Below are 23,288 nucleotides of genomic sequence, written 5' to 3'. Positions count from 1 at the left end.
GATGCCCCACTGCACTGTCAAAGGTGGCACCTGCCGGGTTCTCAAAGGGGACCAGGGCAGCCCTGGACGGCCTTGTGGGAAGCAGGTCAAGGTGGAAAGCAGGGCTGTCCTCGTATGGAGACAGAGCTGCCACCTTCTCTCACCCTGTCCCGTTTCCCTCAGCCCAGACATGGCATAGAGTCCTTTCAAGTGAGAAACTGTGGTTGAAGGGGTGGACATGGGGCCACACTGTATTTTTCATGTTCTAAGTTCTCTGACCGGCGTGATATGTAGAAAAAAAAAAAGAAATGCAGTACATATTTCTGATGAATTTTAGAAGGGAAGAAGAGACCTATGAATAAAAACGAGTTTGCTTTAAAGCTGCATATTATATTGAACTTCTTATGGATTTTATCTGTTTAATTCTCAGGGAAATGGACTAGTCAGATTAATTGTCTAATATGTTAAAATTGCTTGTCCTAAAGACCAACATAATTTTATATTTATAATATATTTTATAAATTTCTAGTTTTTATACAAACTCCTTGGTAACATGAAGGGTACATTTTCAAGTTCCTCCATCTGATTTCCAAATCTCCTGCGGTTCAAGAAGGCTTTCAGCTGCACCTGCTTGTTTAATTATAGGTGTTCACAATCAGATGGAGCCTGTAATGTTTCTGATAAATTTTGCTGGCCCATATAGCATAGCCAGACAGACTTACAGTGTATATTTTTCCCAGCAGGATGAGAAATATAGAATTTAGTTTTTGAATTCATGTCAAACTAAGATTATAGATTTCAGCTTTAAAAAAAGTTGGATAAAATTATAAATCCCACAATATTTTATTTTAAGATTTGGGTAACTTATAAGTGATTATTTGGTAGCACAAGATTTTAAAAAATGTTATTTTAGCCATCTATTTTTAAGTTAATCATGGGGTGGGATACCCAAACCAATTATTTTAATTTTAGTACCATATAATTTTTCATAAAGCATAATTAAAAGATACACATATATCGCAAGGAATGTTGCATAGAAGCATATTTTTGTTCACAGAGGAAAAAAAGAAGCACTGTTCATGTTACTAATTTTTGTTTTCTTAGGTGAAAATCCTTTGGCTGATGACCAGAGTAACCATGATATTAACTCAGTTGCTGGCGTTCTAAAGCTCTATTTCCGTGGGCTGGAAAACCCCCTCTTTCCTAAGGAAAGATTTAATGATCTGATTTCTTGTATCAGTAAGTAGACTTTTTTTAGTCTTTTCCCACCAGAATTGTTTCACTAACCAACTTCCTGGAAAGGGCAGTGGTATCCTGTGCACTCTCTCACCCACATGACTGTATGACCACCCAGTTCTATTCTCACCCCACCGTTACCTTATGGCCACCCAATTCCACTCTCACCCACCATTACCTTATGGCCACCCAATTCCACTCTCACCCCACTGTTACTTTATGGCCACCCAATTCCACTCTCACCCACCATTACATTATGGCCACCCAATTCCACTCTCACCCACCATTACCTTATGGCCACCCAATTCCACTCTCACCCACCGTTACCTTATGGCCACCCAATTCCACTCTCACCCACCATTACCTTATGGCCACCCAATTTCACTCTCACCCACCATTACTTTATGGCCACCCAATTCCACTCTCACCCACCATTACCTTATGGCCACCCAATTCCACTCTCACCCACCATTACCTTATGGCCACCCAATTCCACTCTCACCCACCATTACCTTATGGCCACCCAATTTCACTCTCACCCACCATTACCTTATGGCCACCCAATTTCACTCTCACCCACCATTACTTTATGGCCACCTAATTCCACCCTCACCCACCATTACCTTATGGCCACCCAATTCCACTCTCACCCACCATTACCTTATGGCCACCCAATTCCACTCTCACCCACCATTACCTTATGGCCACCCAATTCCACTCTCACTTCACCGTTACTTTATGGCCACCCAATTCCACTCTCACTTCACCGTTACCTTATGGCCACCCAATTCCACTCTCACCCACCATTACCTTATGGCCACCCAATTCCACTCTCACTTTACCGTTACTTTATGGCCACCCAATTCCACTCTCACTTCACCGTTACCTTATGGCCACCCAATTCCACTCTCACCCACCATTACCTTATGGCCACCCAATTCCACTCTCACTTCACCGTTACTTTATGGCCACCCAATTCCACTCTCACTTCACTGTTACCTTATGGCCACCCAATTCCACTCTCACCCACCATTACCTTATGACCAAATTTCTGAGACCATTTGTTTCCTTTCTGGAACCAGAGCGAGGCATCCAGCCAGCTGTGGCCTCGCCCAAAGCTAAATGGGCTTCACTCTTGAACAGCCTCAGGCTCCAAGAGCCGGGTGCATCCCACTTACAGCCAGAGTAAAGCAGAAACGCAGGCACTCGCCACCCAGGGGAGAGGGGACAGTTGTCAGCTGGGAAAGTAACCTCTCCTTGGCTTTTGGTTCTTAGTTCCCTCAACCAGTTTTCGGAGTGGAGAAACTTATCTAATATCTTTGAATGTTATTTCAAGGAATCAGGTGAAGTGAGATAAAAGAGCATAATCCTGGTGCAGGAACACCAGGTGGTCATTATCTGGCAGTGTTGCTCTGGGACGGGCGATTGTGTGTGATGTATTAGGAAACCAAGAATCATGGCGGAGAAAGGCAGAGCTGTTTAGTTCAGTGGAGGCTCTTGACACTTGGCAAAGGAAGTGAAAATAATAACCAAGAATTAGTCTTCACTGCGTCATGCGCCTGAGTCCAGTTCCTAGGCAGGAGTCTGGACCTGACATACAAAGGCTTCAGGGGGCCAATATTTTCTCTCTCTCTCTCTCTCTCTTTTTCAATTATTTAATTGTTTAGGTTTGTTTCATCACCCAAGATATGGTATGTGATATGTGGGTGCTTGAAAAGAATGTGTACCGTGCTGCTGCTGAGTGGAGCCGTCTACAGATGTGGACTAAGTACTCTTGGCTGGCAGTGCTGAATTCTTCTATATCATGATGATTTTCTGTCTCATTCTAACAAATGTTGAGGAAACAGTCTGAGAGTCCTGAACTATAACATCTATAATTGTTTATTTCTTTTGGGTGTTTGGTTTTGCCATGTTTCGAGAGACAGAGTCTTGCTTTGTGACCTGAGCTGGTGTGCATGACCCCATCATGGACGGCTCAGTGCAACCCCAAACTCCTGGGCTCAAGCAATCCTTCCCCCTCAACCTCCTGAGTAGCTGCAACGTTGGGTGTGTGCCACCACACCCAGCTAATTTTTTTTTTTTTTTTTTTAGAGACAGAGTCTCACTTTATTGCCCTCGGTAGAGTGCCGTGGCGTCACACGGCTCACAGCAACCTCCAGCTCTTGGGCTTACATGGTTCTCTTGCCTCAGCCTCCCGAGTAGCTGGGACTACAGGCACCCGCCACAACACCCGGCTATTTTTTTTTGTTGTTGCAGTTTGGCCGGGGCTGGGTTTGAACCCACCACCCTCGGCATATGGGGCCGGTGCCCTACTCACTGAGCCACAGGCGCCGCCCCCCAGCTAAATTTTTTATTTTTAATTTTTTCTTACTGAGTTTCCAAGGCTGGTCTTGAACTCATAGTCTCAAGTGATCCTCCCACCTCAGCTTCCCAAAGCACTGGGATTGTAGGCGTGAGCCCCCCTGCTTGGCCAACATTATTTTTTAGAACAATTTTAGACCTGCAGAAAAAATACACAGTTAGTACAGACAGTTTCCCCTCCTGCCAGTTTTCCTATCATGAACATCTACATTAGTGTGGTACATTTGTTATATTAACAAGCCAATGTTAATACCTATTATTAGCTGAAGCTCATCATTTACTCAGGTTCCTTATTTTTTCCCTAATGTCCTTTCTCTGTTCCAACCACACTGCATTTAGCTGTCAGGTCTCCTCAGGCTCTGTGGTGAAACATCCGCCTTTCCTCCTAATGAAGAAACCTCCATCCCGGCTCCCTTCCCCCACAGGAATCAACGAGTCCTGTTGGCCTGGCTGCTCTCCCCCTTTCTTCGTCCCTATCACCTTGGTTTCTCACTGAGGCTGTTGCCAGAGTCTCTTAAATGGTCTCTACCTATAGGTTGCATCATCCTTTCCCAACCTGCCCTCCTACCTCCCAACCTGGCCCCTCACATAGCTAGATCCAAAAATGAAAGTTGGGTTACTTGCTTTCTCCTCTCCGTAAACCTATGTGAGTATTCCCCACATAGAAACAAACTCCTTGGTATGGCCAGTTCGTGGACTCTGTCCATCCTCTGCCTCCTGATGTGCAGCCGTCTCCTGCCACATGGTCCCCCATACTGTGCATTTCACAATCTCACACCCTGTGCTGGCCGGGCCATTTCCCACCTCTGTGCCTTTGTCCAGCCGTTTCCTCTGCTGTTCCTGGTCAGCATTCGACCTCTGCTAGGAAGGCTGTGCTGGACTGGCACTCCTCCCTGAACATGGTCTTCCCACCCTCCCAAGCAGGATCAATCACTTTCTGCTCCACTGATGTTCCGCTGGGTGTCCTGTGCGATGAGCTGTGTGACCTCAGGCACTTTCCTTACGCTCACTGCATCTGTTTCCTCTTCTATAAAACAGGGAGAACATTAGTTGGTGCATGACAGAGCCGTAAACACATATAAAGTGCCAGCACAGAGCATGTTCAGTGGAAGGCCCATCGCTGGCACCACAGGCCTGTGAGGTCCTGGTGGATTATTCCGTTTCGTGGCCCTGACACTTGGCATAGCTAACTCCAGGCACAGAGTAAATTAAATATAATCTAAACGAGATGAAGACTCAAGATTTCCCCACAAGCTCTCCTGTTGGTGTCTGAGCCTAGAGTCCCAGCTGCAGCTGGCTATGAGTTCCCTGGTCAGTCAGATGTTCCGTCTGGAATTTAGAAGTGGGCTGCATGTCCATTCCAAGGCCCCTACACAGCCTGAGTCAGCACCACAAACCTATGACCCAGCTGGAAAGAGCTGAAAAGGAAGTGTCTCACTTCTGGAATTCTTCTTTGGCCATGTCTGAAGATTTCCCTTCTATCCTAGCCAGAAGGCTTATGTCTGGAAAATAATAAGTACTTTACAAGGCTTAGCAGTTTTCTAGGTCCATACATCATACCCACTTTAACATTAGGATGCCCCAGGTGGATAAAAAAGCACTGAGTCACCTTGTCAGTTACCATTCTAGATCCATTTCAGACTCTGCTTGGCTGAAAAATGTTATTTCATTGTGATTATTAATGACTAAGGCTATGAGTCAGAAAGGTCTAGGTTCGAGTCCTAGCTTCACCGCTTACCAACTTTGTAAACTTGAGCAAAGATTAACACTTCATCATGTTAAATAGCTGTTTGTCCACCTCCTTCCCTGTGTGAAGAGTCAAAGCAAATCCACACAGAGAGGGTGACCTGGTGCCTGGCACAGAGTGAGCTTCCCCAAGCCTTGCTCACTGCGTCATGGCTGCTGTGAAAGTAGCTGTTCAGCTGCCCCCACCGTAAACTACGTCACCCTTGCCAACACCTGAGTTTCTGTTTTTTCCTCACATGCATTTATAAATATTAGTGTAACTCAGAAGCGATATGACTTCCAGCATGATTTTTCCCAGAACATTAAATGCTTTGTAACAATGTCAAGCTTTCTCACAATTAGAGTCAGGTTTACCAAGTAGGTAAGCTGTGAGGAAAAAACAGAAAATCCACAGACGTATCTTTATTTCATGCAAGTAGTGCCCACAATGCTCAGGTGCAAAGACACTTGTCCCTGCATTAAAATGATAGGTTAATGAAAATCAGTGCATTAACAATCCTGGATTAACTTTGATGCACACGTCCCCTGCTGGGGATGAGTGCCCTCCAGGGCCTACACCTTAAAGGGGTTGGAGGCTGCTAGCACAGTCCATGTGCAGTACAGGTTTAATCATGCTAGTATATTGAGTACAATTATGAATGATTTTGTTAATGCTCTAGTTACAAAGTTTCATAAAGTCGAGCAGTCTGCCCCAACTCCATTTTTCCCCATAGACTTGTTATTCTTACTGTACCGTTTTGCAGAATGGGAGCTTTTTCAGGAGTACATATCGGCACTAACAACCTCTTTATATAACAGCCCCTCTTTCTCCACCATCTAACCTCTTATTAAAAGAGAGATTTCCTGGATATTATAGATTTATCTCCAGAAAAGCATTTTCTCTTATCAAAGTGGCCATGATGTATCTATATTTTTCCTCTGTTTTTAATAAATTATTTGAGAATGGCATAATAAATCATTATAAATTTTTGATGATGTGAACCAAGTTGATTGATTGCCTATATTGTGCAAAGCTTTCTGGGGATTCAAGGACTTGATTCTTGCACTTAAGAGGCATAAACTGTAGCAGGAAAGATATTTACAAGTAAATGCAGTGTAAGTTAGTTTATGATAGAAACACAAAGGTTTAGAACTAGCAGGGGAAAGAGAGACCCAAGTGACCACTTGTTTCCACCCTGGTCATCTTGTAGCACTGCCATAATTGGGTGTGGTTTTCTCCATGAAGGCAATTTCACGGGGCAGTTATTTTGTATAGAAAAGTCCTCCCTCTTCATCTTTTCTAAGAGTTTCCACAAATCTCTGTAGTACTCCCTGCTTTTTGCTTATCTATTTTTGGATTGTTTGGGAGAAGTTTTGGGGTATTGTGTATGTGTGTGTGTTTGTGTGTGTTTTGTGTGTGTCTGTGTGTGTTTGTATGTTTGTGTGTCTGTGTGCGTTTGTGGTTTTTGTGTGTGTGTGTGTGTTTGTGTGTCTGTGTGTGTTGTGTGTGTGTTTTTGTGTGTTTTGTGTGTATGTTTGTGTGTGTGGTTGTGGTTTTTGTGTGTGTGTGGTGTGTGTGTGTCTGTGTGTGTGTGTGTGTATGGGGGGGCTGAGTTATTATCTGGCCATATTTATGCTTCATGCCCCTAAATGACCACATCCTTTGGAAGCTTGTAAATATAATAAAAAGGAATTAATCCTAGCATTCTTTATTTTTAAATATATGCTATTCCCTAATTTACTACAAATTTCTTTTTTAAAAATTACTCATCTGAATAGGGACATGGTAGAGTCAGATGCGATATAAATTCGAAATGACAGACTCAGTAGTTTCTCAGTTTCTTACCCAAGGGTTATTTTGGTTTTGGTTTTTTTTTTTTAAAAACCATCCACTTTGTGAATGGTTTTGTGAGTGCTGCAGGTTATAACCCGCAAGGTCTGGGCAGCGTCTGGAACGATCATTGTGGAGGCTCTGGGAGTCTCCAGGGTGTACGTTCAAGTGACTTATTCTGGAAGACCCACTCAGTGGTTTATGGTTCTCCTGGCTGCCTCAGTGCCGGAGCCCAGATGAAACATTGGCATGTTGCCTTGCATTTCACATTATTATTTGGGCAACTACTTGGAGGTGAGGCAAGTTTTTTTAGGGAGGGATTTTTCCTATCACAAAACTAACATGTAATCATTTTAAAATGAGTACTTGAAAAAATACACAAAAGCACAGAGATTAAAATCCTATTCCCCAAAGCAAGCAGACAGCCCTCAGAATGGGAGAAGATATTTGCATGTTATGTCTCCGACAAAGGTTTAATAACCAGAATCCACAGAGAATTCAAACATATAAGCAAGAAAAGAACAAGTGATCCCATCGCAGGCTGGGCAAGGGACTTACAGAGAAACTTCTCTGAAGAAGACAGGCGCACAGCCTACAGAACATGAAAAAGTGCTCATTATCCTTAATCATCAGAGAAATGCAAATCAAAACTACTTTGAGATATCATCTAACTCCAGTAAGATTAGCCCACATCACAAAATCCCAAGACCAGAGATGTTGGTGTGGATGTGGAGAAAAGGGAACACTTCTACACTGGTGGGAATGCAAATTAATATATTCCTTTTGGAACGACGTTTGAAGAATACCTAGAGATCTAAAAATAGATCTGCCATTCAATCCTATAATTCCTCTACTAGGCATATACCCAGAAGACCAAAAATCACATTATAACAAAGATATTTGTACCAGAATGTTTATTAGAGCCCTATTCATAATTGCTAAGTCATGGAAAAAGCCCAAGTGCCCATCGATCCACGAATGGATTAATAAATTGTGGTATATGTACACCATGGAATATTATGCAGCCTTAAAGAAAGATGGAGACTTTACCTCTTTCATGTTTACATGGATGGGGCTGGAACATATTCTTCTTAGTAAAGTATCTCAAGAATGGAAGAAAAAGTATCCAATGTACTCAGCCCTACTATGAAACTTATTTATGGCTTTCACATGAAAGCTATAACCCAGTTACAACCTAAGAATATGGGGAAGGGAGAGAGAAAGGGGAGGGAGGGGGGAGGATGGGCGAAAGGAGGGTGATTGGTGGGATTACACCTGTGGTGCATCTTAAAAGGGTACATGTGAAACTTAGTAAATGTAGAATGTAAATGTCTTAACACAGTAACTTAGAAAATGCCAGGAAGGCTATGTTAACCAGTGTGATGAAAATGTATCAAACTGTTTATAAAACCAGTGTATGGTGCCCCATGATCGCATTAATGTACACAGCTATGATTTAATAAAAAAAAAAATCCTGTTCCCCATAATGCCACTCCCCAGAGAGAACTGATATTGTACACATATTTTGTATATAAAAAGCAGCGAATATTAGATTGTACATTAATAGACAAGAAAATCATAATACCACTACAATACCCTAAAACCATAATAATAACTCCTTGAAATCATCAAATAGGCAGCCAATGCTTTTTTTAAAACAATTGTCTACTAGGTAATTAATATATGATCATGCAGAAAAATTATAAACATAGAATTACAAAATAAGCAGCTCTATTGTGATCTAATTCTCATAGTACGGAGTGCAATTCACTGGTTTTTAGCATATTTAGTTTTTAGTACGGGAGCATGCACCTAACACCACAATCAATTTTAGAACATTGGGTATTACCATAAAAGAAATTCCAAATAGCAAACACTGGCAATCACTCCCCATTTACCCCTGGCCGATACCACCCACACCCTAGGCAACCACCGTCTGTGTAGTTTGGCCTGTCCTTGCTTTTTGTATAGAGATGGGGTTTCACTTGCTGCCCAGGCTGGTCTTGAACTCCTGGCCTCAAGCCATCCTCTTCCCTTGACTCCCCAAGGTGCCAGGATGGCAGGTGTGAGCCGTGGCCCCTGCCCAGCCCTGGGCAATCTCCTCTGAATGAAACGCATGTTTCCTTTGCGACTGGTTTTTACGCTGCTGGTCCCCGGGGTCATCCCCATGGTGGTTCATGTCCACATCTCATCTCCTTCAGTTGCCCGTGATGCTCCGAGCTACATGCGTACCACTCCCGCAGACTCCTCATCAAGCTCAGTGTGCCAGTTTACTGCCAGTGCGAATGAGGTTTCTTTATAACTTGATGAAAATGATCTAAAATTGATTGAGGTGATGCTGCACAACCCTACTAATACTTGAATTGTGCAGTGTGAATGGGTAAGTCAGGTGGTAAGTCACTGACTGTGTCTCCAGAAGGTTGCTGTAATATAAACTACTTTCTAAACTTAGGGATGTAATTAACATTTTCCCATACCAGTATACACTTTTCAAAATACAGCTTATAGCAACCATATAATGATTTCTATTTTATGTAACAAATACCCTAGAATCTCAGAGGTCCTCAAACTTTTTAAACAGGGGGCCAGTTCACTGTCCCTCAGACAGTTGGAGGACCGGACTATAGTTTAAAAATATATATATATATGAACAAATTCCTATGCACACTGCACATATCTTATTTTGAAGTAAAAAAACAAAATGGGAACAAATACAATCACACCGCCTCACGTGGCCCGTGGGCCGTAGTTTGAGGACCCCTGCAGGTTGTTTCTGGTGCTTTTGCAACTATACGGAGTACTATGATGAACCTCTTAGTGCATAAATCTGTTTGCTCATTTCTGATTATCCCATGAAGAAAGCTTCTGAGCTCTTTTCCTGTACTCTAAAATATGTCTTTGCTGCTAAAAATTCTTTCAATTTTTTTGACTACCTCGTGATTTTCTCTCTTAACTCTAAAAACCTTTTATTGCCTTATACTAATGTTCTTGCGATTTATTTTATCCTTAAGAATATCTGTTAGGCTGAGAGTCTGAACTTAAAAACACCTTAGGACCAGCACATTCCCCTTGAACACTGAGTGTTGGGCTGCAGAGCTCAGAAATGTTTGTGGGCCCAACGTTAAATAAACAGTTTCTAAATGTGGCCACCAAGGAATTCCCTTCCCTGTTTTCATATTTAAGGATAAATTTGCATCTTGTGATTTATTATTTGTTTTCTGGCAAACAAACATTTTTGCAGACAGAACCACAGAAGAACTGGTATTGGCCAGGTGTGGTGGCTCACACCTGTAATCCCAGCACTCTGGGAGGCCGAGGCAGGAGGATCCCTTGAGCTCAGGAGTTGGAGGCCAGACTGAGCAAGTGCAAGACCCTTCTCTCCTAAAAATAGAAAAAACTAACTGGTTGTGGTGAGACCCTGTAGTCCTACAGACTCAGGAGGCTGAGGCAGGAGTCAGAGGTTGCTGTGAGCTGTGATGACACTCGAGCAGTCTACCGAGGGTGACAGAGTGAGACTGTCTCAAATAAAGAAGAAAAAGAAGAGCTGTTGTTTTCAGGGTAATACTTGAACTTAGTGCCATTTTCTGAAGTAACATGGTTTTGTGGAGACTTTTTCACACACTACATGAGGCTGTGAACCCTGTGCTGGGGGTTAAGATAAGAACATGAGGGCCCTGCCCTGCCGAGCACAGAACGCACATCAGCCCAGGGAGCTTTGAGCCTGTGACCAAGACTGGATGATGCCACTTTTGCCTAATTACACGAGCTCTTGAACAGTGCAAATGCACAACTGAAAAGCAACCCACTCAAAGCCCTGGCTCTCCTCACGGACAGTGTTTCATCCAGCAGAAAATTGGGAAAGCCCTGATGGGCACATCAGCCATGGTGGGAGGCCCAGCAGCGATGTAAATTTCAACCCTCCAGCTGGACTCAAGAGGGTCCCTAAGTTGCTTGTACCCCAGCTGGCTCCTGCCACGCGGTAGGCCCCATGGGACGCTGCGTCCTGCTCAGGGTCATGGTGGTCGGGGCCACCCCAGGAGCTCAGCCGTGCTCTGCGTCTGTGGCTCACACCCCTGGAGTGGCGGGGAATGCTGTCCATCTTCCATAATTTCCTCTAGTCTTTCTGGTACCACTCTCTTTTATTCCTTTTGCTTTTGTCTCCTGAATTTTTTTTCTTTTGAACGCCACAGGGCCCCTGATTCTTTTTGTTTGTTTGTGTGGTAAAACGGATATGGCCTCAAGTTTACAGTTCTGCCCATTTTGAGTGTGAGGCTCAGTGGTGTTCAGTCCATCTTCCCAAACAGAAACCCGCACCCTTTACACCGCAACTCCCCAGCTCCCTGCCTGTCACCCACAGGCCCTGGCGATGTCTGTCCTGCTCTCTGTGAATTGGCCAAATCCAGGCGTTTGTGTAAGTAGGATCATTCCTTATTTGTCCTTTGGTGTCCAGCTTATTTATCAGCGTGACACACAGGCGTGTCATTAACAGATCACTCTGAAGGCTCGAAGGGGACACGGGCATGACTTCTGAGAGGTTTCATGTGAATTCAAGACCTCTTGTTTCTGCTTCTCACCATTTAATAGAATAACAGCACTATGTCTGGCATGTTAGACAGACTTTAATTTGTTCTCAATTCTAAACTCACTCCCTTTGACTCTTAATGGCAGTTTCAGATTTTTTTTTCTAATACGTTAATTTTTTAATTGGAACAATATTCAGAACTAGTCATTGTGTGAGAAGCAGTAAAATGTTGAGGAGGTGCTGGTGTTTAGAAAAAGCATGGATTTCAAAAGCAAATGAACCTGTGTTTGATTCTGGCCTGGATATCCCTCCATCTCTCATGTCTTCAAGCCTCATGATACTTTCTTTTTTTTTATTGTTGGGGATTCATTGAGGGTACAATAAGCCAGGTTATACTGATTGCAATTGTTAGGCAAAGTCCCTCTTGCAATCATGTCTTGCCCCCATAAAGTGTGACACACACCAAGGCCCCACCCCCTCCCTCCATCCCTCTTTCTGCTTTTCCTCCCCCCATAACCTTAATTGTCATTAATTGTCCTCATATCAGAATTGAATACATAGGATTCATGCTTCTCCATTCTTGTGATGCTTTAAGAATAATGTCTTCCACTTCCATCCAGGTTAATAAGAAGGATGTAAAGTCTCCATTTTTTTTAATGGCTGAATAGTATTCCATGGTATACATATACCACAGCTTGTTAATCCATTCCTGGGTTGGTGGGCATTTAGGCTGTTTCCGCATTTTGGCGATTGTAAATTGAGCTGCAATAAACAGTCTAGTACAAGTGTCCTTATGATAAAAGGATTTTTTTCCTTCTGTGTAGACGCCCAGTAATGGGATTGCAGGATCAAATGGGAGGTCTAGGTTGAGTGCTTTGAGGTTTCTCCATACTTCCTTCCAGAAAGGTTGGCTTCATCCCAGGGATGCAAGGCTGCTTTAACATACGCAAGTCCATAAACGTTATCCACCATATTAACAGAGGCAAAAATAAAGATCACATGATCCTCTCAATAGATGCAGAAAAAGCATTTGATAAAATCCAGCATCCTTTTCTAATTAGAACACTGAAGAGTATAGGCATAGGTGGCACATTTCTAAAACTGATTGAAGCTATCTATGACAAACCCACAGCTAATATTTTACTGAATGGAGTAAAACTCAAAGCTTTTCCTCTTAGAACTGGAACCAGACAAGGTTGTCCTCTGTCACCTTTACTATTCAACATAGTGCTGGAAGTTCTAGCCAATACAATTAGGCAAGACAAGGAAATAAAGGGAATCCAAATGGGAGCAGAGGAAGTCAAACTCTCCCTCTTTGCTGACAACATGATCTTATACTTAGAGAAGCCCAAAGACTCAACCACAAGACTCCTAGAAGTCATCAAAAAATACAGTAATGTTTCAGGATATAAAATCAATGTCCACAAGGCAGTTTCAGATTTTATTCAAGAGAATTGCAGGACCAGATATTTGTACATCAATTTCATAGCAGCATTTAACAGCCAAAAGGTGGAAATAACCCAAATGTCCATCTATAGAAGAATGGATAAATAAAATGTAGTATATACCCACAAAGAAATATTGTTCAGTCTTGAAAAGGGAGACAATTCTAACACAGCTACAAGATGTAGCCTGAAATAGCTCATTGAAGATACACATACCTGAAACAGATCTTTAAAAAAAAAGAAAAAGAAGCATGATGTGTTTGCTGCTTTCAGTTGGAGAGTAAAAAGATGATTTAGCACACCTGCAGCTATAGAGTCTCGCTATAAAGATGAAAAAGAAGAAAAACCTTCAAAGGTGAAATCAAATGTATTATGATCCGTTCATCAAAGAACAACACAAAATTCCTGCTGCTGTTCCTGGAGGATCCTGGATGCTTCAAGAGTCAAGTATCCATGGGAGGCGCCTGCGGCTCAAAGGAGTAGGGCGCCGGCCCCATATTCCAGAGGTGGTGGGTTCAAACCCGGCCCTGGCCAAAAACTGCAAAAAAAAGAGTCAAATCTCCTGATTCTCCATACTAATCTTCACTTAAAGTTAAGATCAGTTATTAGAGATAAGCTAGTTTGGGGGTCCTAGAGTTAAAAACAAAAGAAAAGGAAAAGATTAGGAGGACCCCCTCTTCCTATCCCACGTAATAAATGGAGCTGGGTAATTTCTGATATGAGAAATACAGAGTCTTTCATACATACGAAATCCTCCCCATTAAACTCCCAGTGACTTGAAATCACTTCGTTGTCGCTCTTACACTCCGTGCGTGCACAGAGTGGGTTCCCGAATGTCACCCAAAGCTGTTGGGGAAAGATACACAGCTTCTCCGGGGCACGTTGTGGTCCTGCTGCAACTCTGAGACTGAACTGGGTTGAAATGTTGATGACTTAGTCAGTTCTTGTGGCCTGAGGGCATTTATGCACCTGTTTAATAACTTCTTTTAAAAAGCCTCTTACTCTCTCATTTTTTTTTTAATTTTGGGGGGTTTTTTTGAGACAGAGTCTCGCTCTTGCCCTAAATAGTGTGCGTTGGCATCATAGCTCACAGCAACCTCGAACTCCTGGGCTAAAGTGATCCTCTTGCCTCAGCCTCCTGAGTAGCTGGGACTCCAGGTTCCCGCCACAAAACCCAGCAAGTTTTTCTAATTTTAGTAGAGACTGGGTCTCACTTTTGCTCAGGCTGGTCTTGAACTCTCTCACTCCTCTTAAAAAAAAAAAAAAATCAAGACCATTGCCTAGTATGTATTAAAGTAGTTATACTGATCTGTCTCATTCAGTGTTATATTTTTTTCATTTTGAAATGCTTTGTAGGTAAAAAGGCAGAATGTATCCAATTCAACTTTACTAATATCATGCAATTTCACACTATTAATTATATGCTTATATTGAAAGAATAAAAATGTTATAGGAATGTTATTTGCATGATCATGTTTTACTTATATTCTGCTTAAAGAGTTTCTGAAATTGAACTTTCTGAAAGAGCTATAGTTCCAACTGGGGCATGCTTGAAAGTGGGAAGGGAGGTATTTTTTCTCAGGAATCTTGATAAAGTATTGGCTGTTTTGCAAACTTACTTGTTGGTTAAGCAAGAATATTCCGAATACATTTTTCATACCTTTTCATCTGTGCAGAGGGAAAACATAAAATTTGCAGTTCAATAAGTGGAAAGCAGCTGGGGTTCACGAAACTCAAGGTTCCAGGGAAGTGAGCTTGGCACAAGGAATTAAGGCCAGTGGCTTTGGCTGCAGAAAAGGCATTGGCATTTTTAATCTCCCCAAGCGAATCCAAGTCAAGGTAGAGAACCACTGGTTTAGGAATAATTAGAAAGGAGGTCCGAGTTGGGAGAGTATTATGATGGTGCAAGTTATAAATAATAAAATACTTCAGGTAGGAAGTGAGCAGCGACGCATCCAGATGCAGACACAGGACTTCTCCCCTACACACGGGAGACAGAGAAGGCAGAGGCACCATCTCCACAGCAGCGTTCATGACCCTCAGACCAGATGAGGTCGCCCTGCAGGAGAACCAGGTAGAAATCTGTAAAGGATGCCCACATTTGTGGGTGGGAGAAGGTTAAAGAGAAAAAATTAAGGCCATCAATTGGCTGTGGTGTGAGAAGCTGAGGACGGAGGATTTTCTTTCTTTTTTTTTTTTTTTTTTTTTTTTTTTTTAAGACTATGTCGCCCTTGGTGGAGTGCCATAGAGTCACAGCTCACAGCAACCTCAAACTCTTGGGCTTAAGCAATTCTCCTGCCTCAGCCTCCCAAGTACCTGGGACTACAGGCGCCCACCACAACGCCCAGCTATTTTGTAGTTGTTGTTGTTGCAGTTGTCATTGTTGTTTGGCAGGCCCAGGCCGGGTTCGAACCTGCCAGCCCTGGTGTATGTGGTCAGCACCATAACCACTGAGCTACGGGTGCCGAGCCAGGATGGAGGATTTTCAAGTAGGGTATATGAATATCTCAAGAGCTCTTAAGGAAAAGTATGATGATATGAAACTAAAGGAAACTTCAAAAAAGTTTTCAAACTTTTTTTGAAATATTTTCTGAAATGTATGTTTCTTGGGTGTCTCAAAGACGAACTTCATAAAGGTACTTTGAGATACAAGAAGGACAGCCAAACTGAACAGAATAGAAAACATAGACTGCTTCAGCCGTGCCCCTGCCAGCCAGCCGACCTCGGGCGGGCCACTCAGCCAGGTCTCATCTCCTCATCTGTTGAAAGGGGCCGGCAGCGTGGGCCCCACTTGGTCCAGTGTTGTTATCCCACTAAGTTAGAAAACTCATGTGAGAATGTGTTGTAGAACTTACATGTATGAACACTTACGCTAATAATGGCTAAAAATAGTAACCTGTTAGCAGCTGTGTGCAAGCCCTTCAGACAGTCTCTATTCCCAGTAATGAGGTAAATAATAGTAGGACGTCCTAGGCACTCTTGCCCTCAGGAAGCTCTCAGCATCCCACAGCAAGAAGGCTAAGGAAATAAATCACTGAAAACTCCAGGACGCACCTTGCATGAGGGCAGAAATCGGACCACTCTGCGTTCCTGACATTTAACTCAGTGCTTGAGAGTCAGTTTCCTCTCCCAAGTATTCTTTTTAAAAACCTGATGAGATATGTGTAATATATTACAAGGTAAAACAATCATATAAATAAATATAAATCATATAAATAAACTACCATATAAATGTGGTAGTTTTGAGAAAAGAAAGGTTGGAAACCTGACACATTGCCCAGATCAGAGAATACACAAACACATGATGAGTTGATGCACAGAGGCTGGAGGAGCAGTTCTGTGTTCCAGAAATCTACTTTAGTTAACAAGCAGCAAGGAGCTGAAACCATACCAGATGCAAAATTTCCATTAACGACAAGGGAAAAAATGGTTTTGTAAATCTGGAAGACTCTAAATTACTCAGAGGCAAGACCCAGACCATGCAATCAAGAGGAGAGTGAGGGGCAGAGAGGGGCGGCCACGCCAGCCCCTTCCTCACAGTGGGTGTTGGTCACACTTGCCTCTCACCTGGAGCCAGGCACTGTCTGTGCTCGATGGGGACCTTTGGTGCGTGTGCTGCACTGTTCTGCTGTCCACGCAGCCAGCGCAAGGGCCTGACCATGTCCTCCTCTGTCTGTAGGAGTGGATAATCTCTATGAGAGGGCGCTGCACATACGCAAACTCCTCCTGACCTTGCCCCGGTCCGTCCTGACAGTGATGAGGTACCTCTTCGCCTTCCTCAACCAGTGAGTACTCTGACCCTCTGCCCACATGCCCATCTGAATTCTTCTTTGTTTTTGGATCCTATGAAATGTACACTGGCTTCCATTTATCAGAGAAGTTGGAGAGAAAATGATTGAGTACAGACTGAAGGTACATTTCTCCTCGACAGATCAAGGTCATTGTTGACAGATGAAAGCTGTACCCTAGGCACAGAAATTGTGGTCATAAATGCAAAAACATTCCAATACTATTAAAAATAATACTTTTCAGTGAAATATGTGTTTTTCCAACCTCCTTCCAGAATGAATGTCATGAATTTTTTTATCACGATGATGTAAACCGGCTGGTGGGTGGAGAAAATGTCTGTGGTTTTCACTGTCATGGACAGGGGTGGAGGGAAGTCATAGGTGAAACTTAAACAAAACTCACTATAGGGAGACCTGGCCAAGAGGAAAATACTTATAAAATGTTCTCTCCAGCAATGTAACAGAAATCTTAAAAATCACTATATTCTTTTCAAAGAAACCTGACTCTTTTGATTTAGGCAAGTGGGGGCCTTCATAAGAACCCCTGCCCCAAGTTCTGAGAATCTCCTCACTATTCAACAGTTCCTTTAAGCAGGTGGACACGAAGACATGGGGGCGTCACCTTCCTGAGTGGCCTGGGGACAACACCTTCTCATTCTGGTGTAGACTCTCCCTTTCTAACATCAGGGTATTTTCTTTTCTCTATTTCACAGGACGATTTGAGCTCTCAAACACCCCCAAGATTTATTATTAATGCAAACCCTCTGGCCTACCCTGAAATCATCCCTCTCTCAGGTTGACCCAGGAGCCAAGCAAGCGTCACACAGTAGAGGGACACAAAGGGGCAGGAATCCACTGCTGTCCTTGAAGGGCCCAAACATTCACAAATGACAGTAGGAACCCCCTTGTACAGAAAGCACCGCTGGCCATAAGCAGTATCTAGGGAGCCGGGTGTAAACCGGGGTTACGTAGATGCTGTATGATTTCACGTCTGAGTAAACCTGGTCTCCCGGGAGGTTGTGAGAACTCAGGGGCTTGCTCCGTCCCCACTCCCTAAGACGGTGCACCTCGCACTCCTACTGGGCCTCTCCGTGCTGTTCCTACCAAACCTCCCTGACACACCTGAGCAAAGCCCATCGTGAACCAGTAAACCCCAGTGTACTAGGGAAGCATATGGTTGGTTAGGAAAGCTCTGCAAACTTGAGATAACTCACCTTGCATCTCAGCAGAGTGGCGAGGACACCATGGGTCAGATGCCACAACTGCCTGCGTCTACCTCCTACAGCAGGGCCTACCGTCCAGGGCAGGACGCGTGCAGCAGGGAATTAGGAAAGAAAGATTAACTTTTATTTTTTACTATAAAATCACAACTTTGAATTGACATTTATCTGTCAAGTTTTTGCTTTTCAAGCCAGCACTACATTGAAGACCCAGAAAGATGAACTGTAGTCTCCCCACGGAGCTGACATGTGTCTTTTGAAACTGGATCTTTCTTATTCTGAAGCTGCATCCATGTTCAAGACGCTCCATAACATGATCACTTGCTGTTACGGTGAACCTTTTTTTAAGATTGTATGTTTGAGACATGGCAGAAGGGAAGGACATATGTTAGCTATGAAAATTGTGCTTTTGTATTTTTCTGCTTTCTAGACTATCTCATTTCTGGAAAGGAGGTCAAGTATCAGGCACATACCATCTCAGTTTCTTTGTAATCTGTCCTCATCTCACAAAGGGAGCCAAGGATCCTTTACCTCTTTCCATCTGTCATCTGCTCACCTGGATCTTACATTTCCTTTTAAGGTTAACATTCTTTATCCTGAAAGATAATGTCTCCAAATGCTCCCAAGAACAGCAACTTGCCCATGTGTTAGAGGCAGAGCAATGAAGAGCTGGTTTATTTTGAGTCACCTGTGAAAATATTTCACAAATATCCATGAGGCCGACTTTAGAAATTAGTCCTGGACAACTGGAAATCTCCCCCCAGTTTGCCAGCCTAAGGCAGAATTCAGAGAATTAGCGAGTCCTCCTCCCTCGTGTGCATCAGCTGACGCCTGGTTTCCGTAGTCTCACCCGAAGGTAGATCATTCACCTCCTTTCATTCTTACAAGAAACAAGGGCTTTGTTTTCTTCTAGGCTTTCTTCCGGATTTGTATGTATGGGATAAAACTAAAATCTGAGATATTTCTGAGCGGTGGGAGGACAATTTTAAGGACATTCAAAAAGCTTTAGGACGTTGTCACTGTCTCTCCCAAATTTGCTTGAGCAGCCCATAGAGTCCGGCCCTCGGGTTCACGAGTGAGGCTCACCGCCTTGACCCTGGCCCCCACCCCAAGGGATGTCATATTAAACTCCCTCGTGACTTTGGAAAAATGCCACACAATTAAACAAGCAGGACTTCTGTTCCCCTATTAATTTCTAAATAGTTGAAGGTCACAAGTCATTTCACTATTTTTGGAGTTCACTAAATAGGTGGAATATCATTTTATTCTAATAATAAAAGCCCAACCAGATACCTTAGATCCCCTTTTTCAGAATATGAGGTGTCTCGTTAAACATCTGTTTTCTTTTCCCCCCTTACCTTTTATAATTCATTTCTTGCTTCTTTTTACAGCCTTTCCCAGTATAGTGATGAGAACATGATGGACCCTTATAACCTGGCCATTTGCTTTGGCCCAACATTGATGCCTGTCCCAGAAACACAGGACCAAGTGTCTTGCCAGGCTCATGTGAATGAAATTGTCAAAACCATCATTATCCACCACGAGACTATTTTTCCAGATGCAAAAGAGCTGGATGGCCCTGTCTATGAGAAATGCATGGCTGGTGATGACTACTGGTGAGTTAAACAATTTTAGTCTTCCTCCCACCCACAAAATTGTGGATATACAGACATCTATTTAGGAAAATGAATTTCCCATGAGACACCAATGCTTCCAATTTTAAAAAGGAAGAATAAACAAAGAAGCAGCAGGATGCTGAGACCGCAGCCCCACTCCCTGTTCACTGGGGACGCTCATGTTCATCCCTCTCTTCTAACCAAGGGTTGTAATATTTTAGATAAATCCACCCTATCATGGCTTCTGTGGAGAAGAAAGGACTTAATGTGACATGGGAAGCATATTCATTTTTATTATTACATCCAATCAAGAAAAGATAACTGATTAAGTTGACAGATATCATTTTTCATAGTGAATTAGAGAGTTTTGATGCCATATAAAATATCTTTTAAATTCTCATTTAAAGGTGGAGGGTTCACGGTATGTGACACACCTCTTGGGGGCAGGACACAAGTATCAGAGGGACTTTACCTAACAAACGCAGGCCGTGTAACCTAGTTCTTTGTACCCTCAATGATTCCCCGACAATAAAAAATAATAATAAAAAATTTAAAATATCTCATTTTAAAGGAGCCCTGTCAACCAAATGTATTTTCTTATGCTCATTTTCACTCTTACAAGTAAATATTATTCTAGCCAATTATAGTAGCAGAGATCATATTGAGTAAATTATTATGTTAATACATTGTTGGGATAAATATTTTTTAATACATCAGTGTGGCCTTCAGTTCCATCCATGTTGCTACAAATTATATTTGTGGCTGAGTAACATTCTGTTGTGCGTCTACAGTATATCACATTTTCTTTATCCCTTCATCGGTCAATTCCGTATCTTGACTGTTATGAACTATGGCAAAGACGGGAGGCAGAGCCCTCTTTGACATAATGCTTTCCTTTGGATATACACCCTGCGTGAAGTTCATTACGATCAATGAGATAAGCAAGGCAACAAAGAAGAGAAAGCCCACATGTTCTCCCTCCTGCGCGAACTAGGAAGGTGGATCTCGGGGAGGTAGAGAGAGTGGTGGTTGCCTGGTGCTGGGAAGGGGAAGAGGAGGAGAGATGAGAGACGTTAACAAGGGTCACGAAAGCAACAGCTGGAAGGCCTAAGTTGCAGTATTCTGTAGTTCAGTAGGAAATTTACAGTTAACAGTAATTAACTGTGTATATCAAAATAGCTAGAAGAAAATAAATGTTCCAACACAAAGGAAAGATAAATATTTGAAGCCGGGCATGGTGGTCCACACCTTCAGTCCCAGCTACTCAGAAGGCTGAGGCAGAAGGGTAACTTGAGCCCGGGAGTTCAAGGCTGCAGTGAGCTGTGATGACGTCCCTGCCCTCCAACCTGGATGACAGAGACCCTTTCTCAAAGAAATAAAATAAATAAATAAATGTTCAAGCTGATAGATACCCCAATCACCCTGCTTTAATCATTACATATTGTATAGAAGGATCAAAATATCATATACATGTATACCTGCAAAATATGCATACCTATTATATGTCAATTTAAAAAAATAGCAAAGAACCAGGAGCAGTGGCCCATGCCTGTAATACCAGCCCTTTGGGAAGCCAGCATGGGAAGGATCACTTGAGGCTAGGAGTTCAAGACCTCACGTTATATAGTATGATATATCCAGCAATATTGCCCATGAAGTTTGATTCGAAAATATTGACTTGAGGCCAGGTGCAGTGGGACTCACGCCTGTCATCCTAGTCTGAGGCGGAATGATTGCTTGAGGCAGGAAGTTTGAGACTAGCCTAAGCAAGAGCAAAACCCCTGCCTCTACAACCAAACAGCAAAATTAGCTGGGCATGGGCACACCTGTCATCCCACCTACTCAGGAGGCTGAGGCAAGAGGAGTGCTTGGGCCTAGGAGTTTCATGTTGCTGTGAGCTCTGATGATGCCACTGCACTCTAGCCTGGGTGACAGAGCAAGACCTTGTCTCAAAAATAATAACTATATATATATATATATACCATATATATACATACGCTGTATGTATATATGTGCGTGCGTGTATATACGTATACACTTGAGTACTTATGTGCAAGGTATTAATTGAGCTTGGCTCTGAGAAGGTGAATGAAGGGAACTCTGCCCTGCTGAGATACATGATTGTATTTTCATAGTCATATTTACTTCAAGGCCAATGTCAAAGGCATGTTTAGCATTTCCAAGTGTCAGGGCTACCCCAGTAATCCCTGCTGCCTGCTCACTCTCTCAGCAAGCAGGAGTGTGGCTATCCAGTCACTGTCATCTGACATGCTGGATTGGAGGCATTTTGTGGTCATTGTTCCAGCCTCGGCCACCTCCATCATCTTAAACATGCTGTTTTGTGTGGGTGCTGCCTGCTTTGTGCAGAAATTGAGCATCCAGAGGTCATCCTCAGACCCAGCACTGGGCACACAGGTGATGTCGGTTTGTGTTGGTGACCAGGGCACTCCATTTTTCAGCATACATTTAAGGGATAGATTTTGAAAGAGGATCAAATCATGATTCTCACACAGATATAAAAAGAGCATGTGTCAAGGAAAGGTGAAACAGAAGCTACAACCAGTTCAAAGGAGAAGCCAAGGGACCACCAATCTGTATGTAGTAAAGGAAGGAATGGCGAAAAGAATTCGCAAAGACCAGTGTGTCCAAAAGGCAGTAATTTAATTATAATGTACCAGAATTCAACTAATTTGTAATTCTATGGATAAGAATTGTTTGTAATGCTATCAGTTTTCTACAAGTTACTGTATTTACAGAGTTGTAAAATTACCTAGTCAAAGATGAATGCACATACACGTGTGTGCACATGTGTACGTGTGTACGTGTGTGCTGTGTGTGCACACATGTGTACGTGTGTACATGTCTGTACGTGTGTACGTGTATACTGTGTGTGCACGTGTATGCGTATGTACATGTGTGCACATGTGTACGTGTGTACATGTGTGCACATGTGTACGTGTGTACATGTCTGTACTGTGTACGTGTATACTGTGTGTGCACGTGTATGCGTGTGTACATGTGTGCTGTGTGTGCACATGTGTACGTGTGTACATGTCTGTACGTGTGTACGTGTATACTGTGTGTGCACGTGTATGCGTGTGTACGTGTATACTGTGTGTGCACGTGTACACCCTCAGGCAGATGGCATGCAGAAGCCCCACACTCATTTCACAGACCGTCTAGTGACCCCTGTGCCAGATGAGCCTCTCCATTCCAATTTCATATGAATTTCCATTTCCATCCCACAGCGACAGCCCATACAGTGAACATGGTACCTTGGAGGAAGTGGACCAGGATGCCGGGACAGAGCCCCACACCAGCGAGGACGGTAGGACCTGTGCTCATGCTGTTAGGAAGCCAGTCTTTATATGCGTATCCATATTCTGAACAATTGCTTGTAGTAAAAAATCAGTAGAGGCCAGGTACAGTGGCTCACGCCTATAATTCCAAAGCTTTGAGAGGCCAAGGCGAGAGGATCAGAGTTTAAAGCCAGCCTGGGCAACATAATAAGACCCTGTCTCTATAAAAAAATGTAAAAAGGAAAAACAAAGCTGGGCATGGTGGC

The 23,288-nt window shown here is 43.0% G+C and overlaps 1 protein-coding gene across 3 annotated transcripts in view; it reads left to right on the top strand.

The window, feature by feature from the left end:
• Positions 1–23,288, top strand: part of SRGAP1 (SLIT-ROBO Rho GTPase activating protein 1) — a 318,865-nt gene that overhangs the window by 251,526 nt on the left and 44,051 nt on the right. For 2 of the 3 annotated variants that reach the window (XM_053555895.1, XM_053555894.1), the window contains exons 15-18: positions 1,084–1,218; positions 16,779–16,884; positions 19,499–19,723; positions 22,972–23,051. In XM_053555895.1, coding sequence (XP_053411870.1) covers positions 1,084–1,218; positions 16,779–16,884; positions 19,499–19,723; positions 22,972–23,051 — 546 coding nt within the window. Of the gene's footprint in view, positions 1–1,083; positions 1,219–16,778; positions 16,885–19,498; positions 19,724–22,971; positions 23,052–23,288 lie in introns of those variants that run through there. The other variant, XM_053555897.1, reaches the window with a different exon arrangement.

This window comes from Nycticebus coucang, chromosome 12 (assembly GCF_027406575.1).
Source record: "Nycticebus coucang isolate mNycCou1 chromosome 12, mNycCou1.pri, whole genome shotgun sequence".
Lineage (NCBI taxonomy): Eukaryota > Metazoa > Chordata > Mammalia > Primates > Lorisidae > Nycticebus > Nycticebus coucang.
Note: the sequence above shows the minus strand (reverse complement) of the source record. Positions and strands in the feature narration are given on the sequence as shown.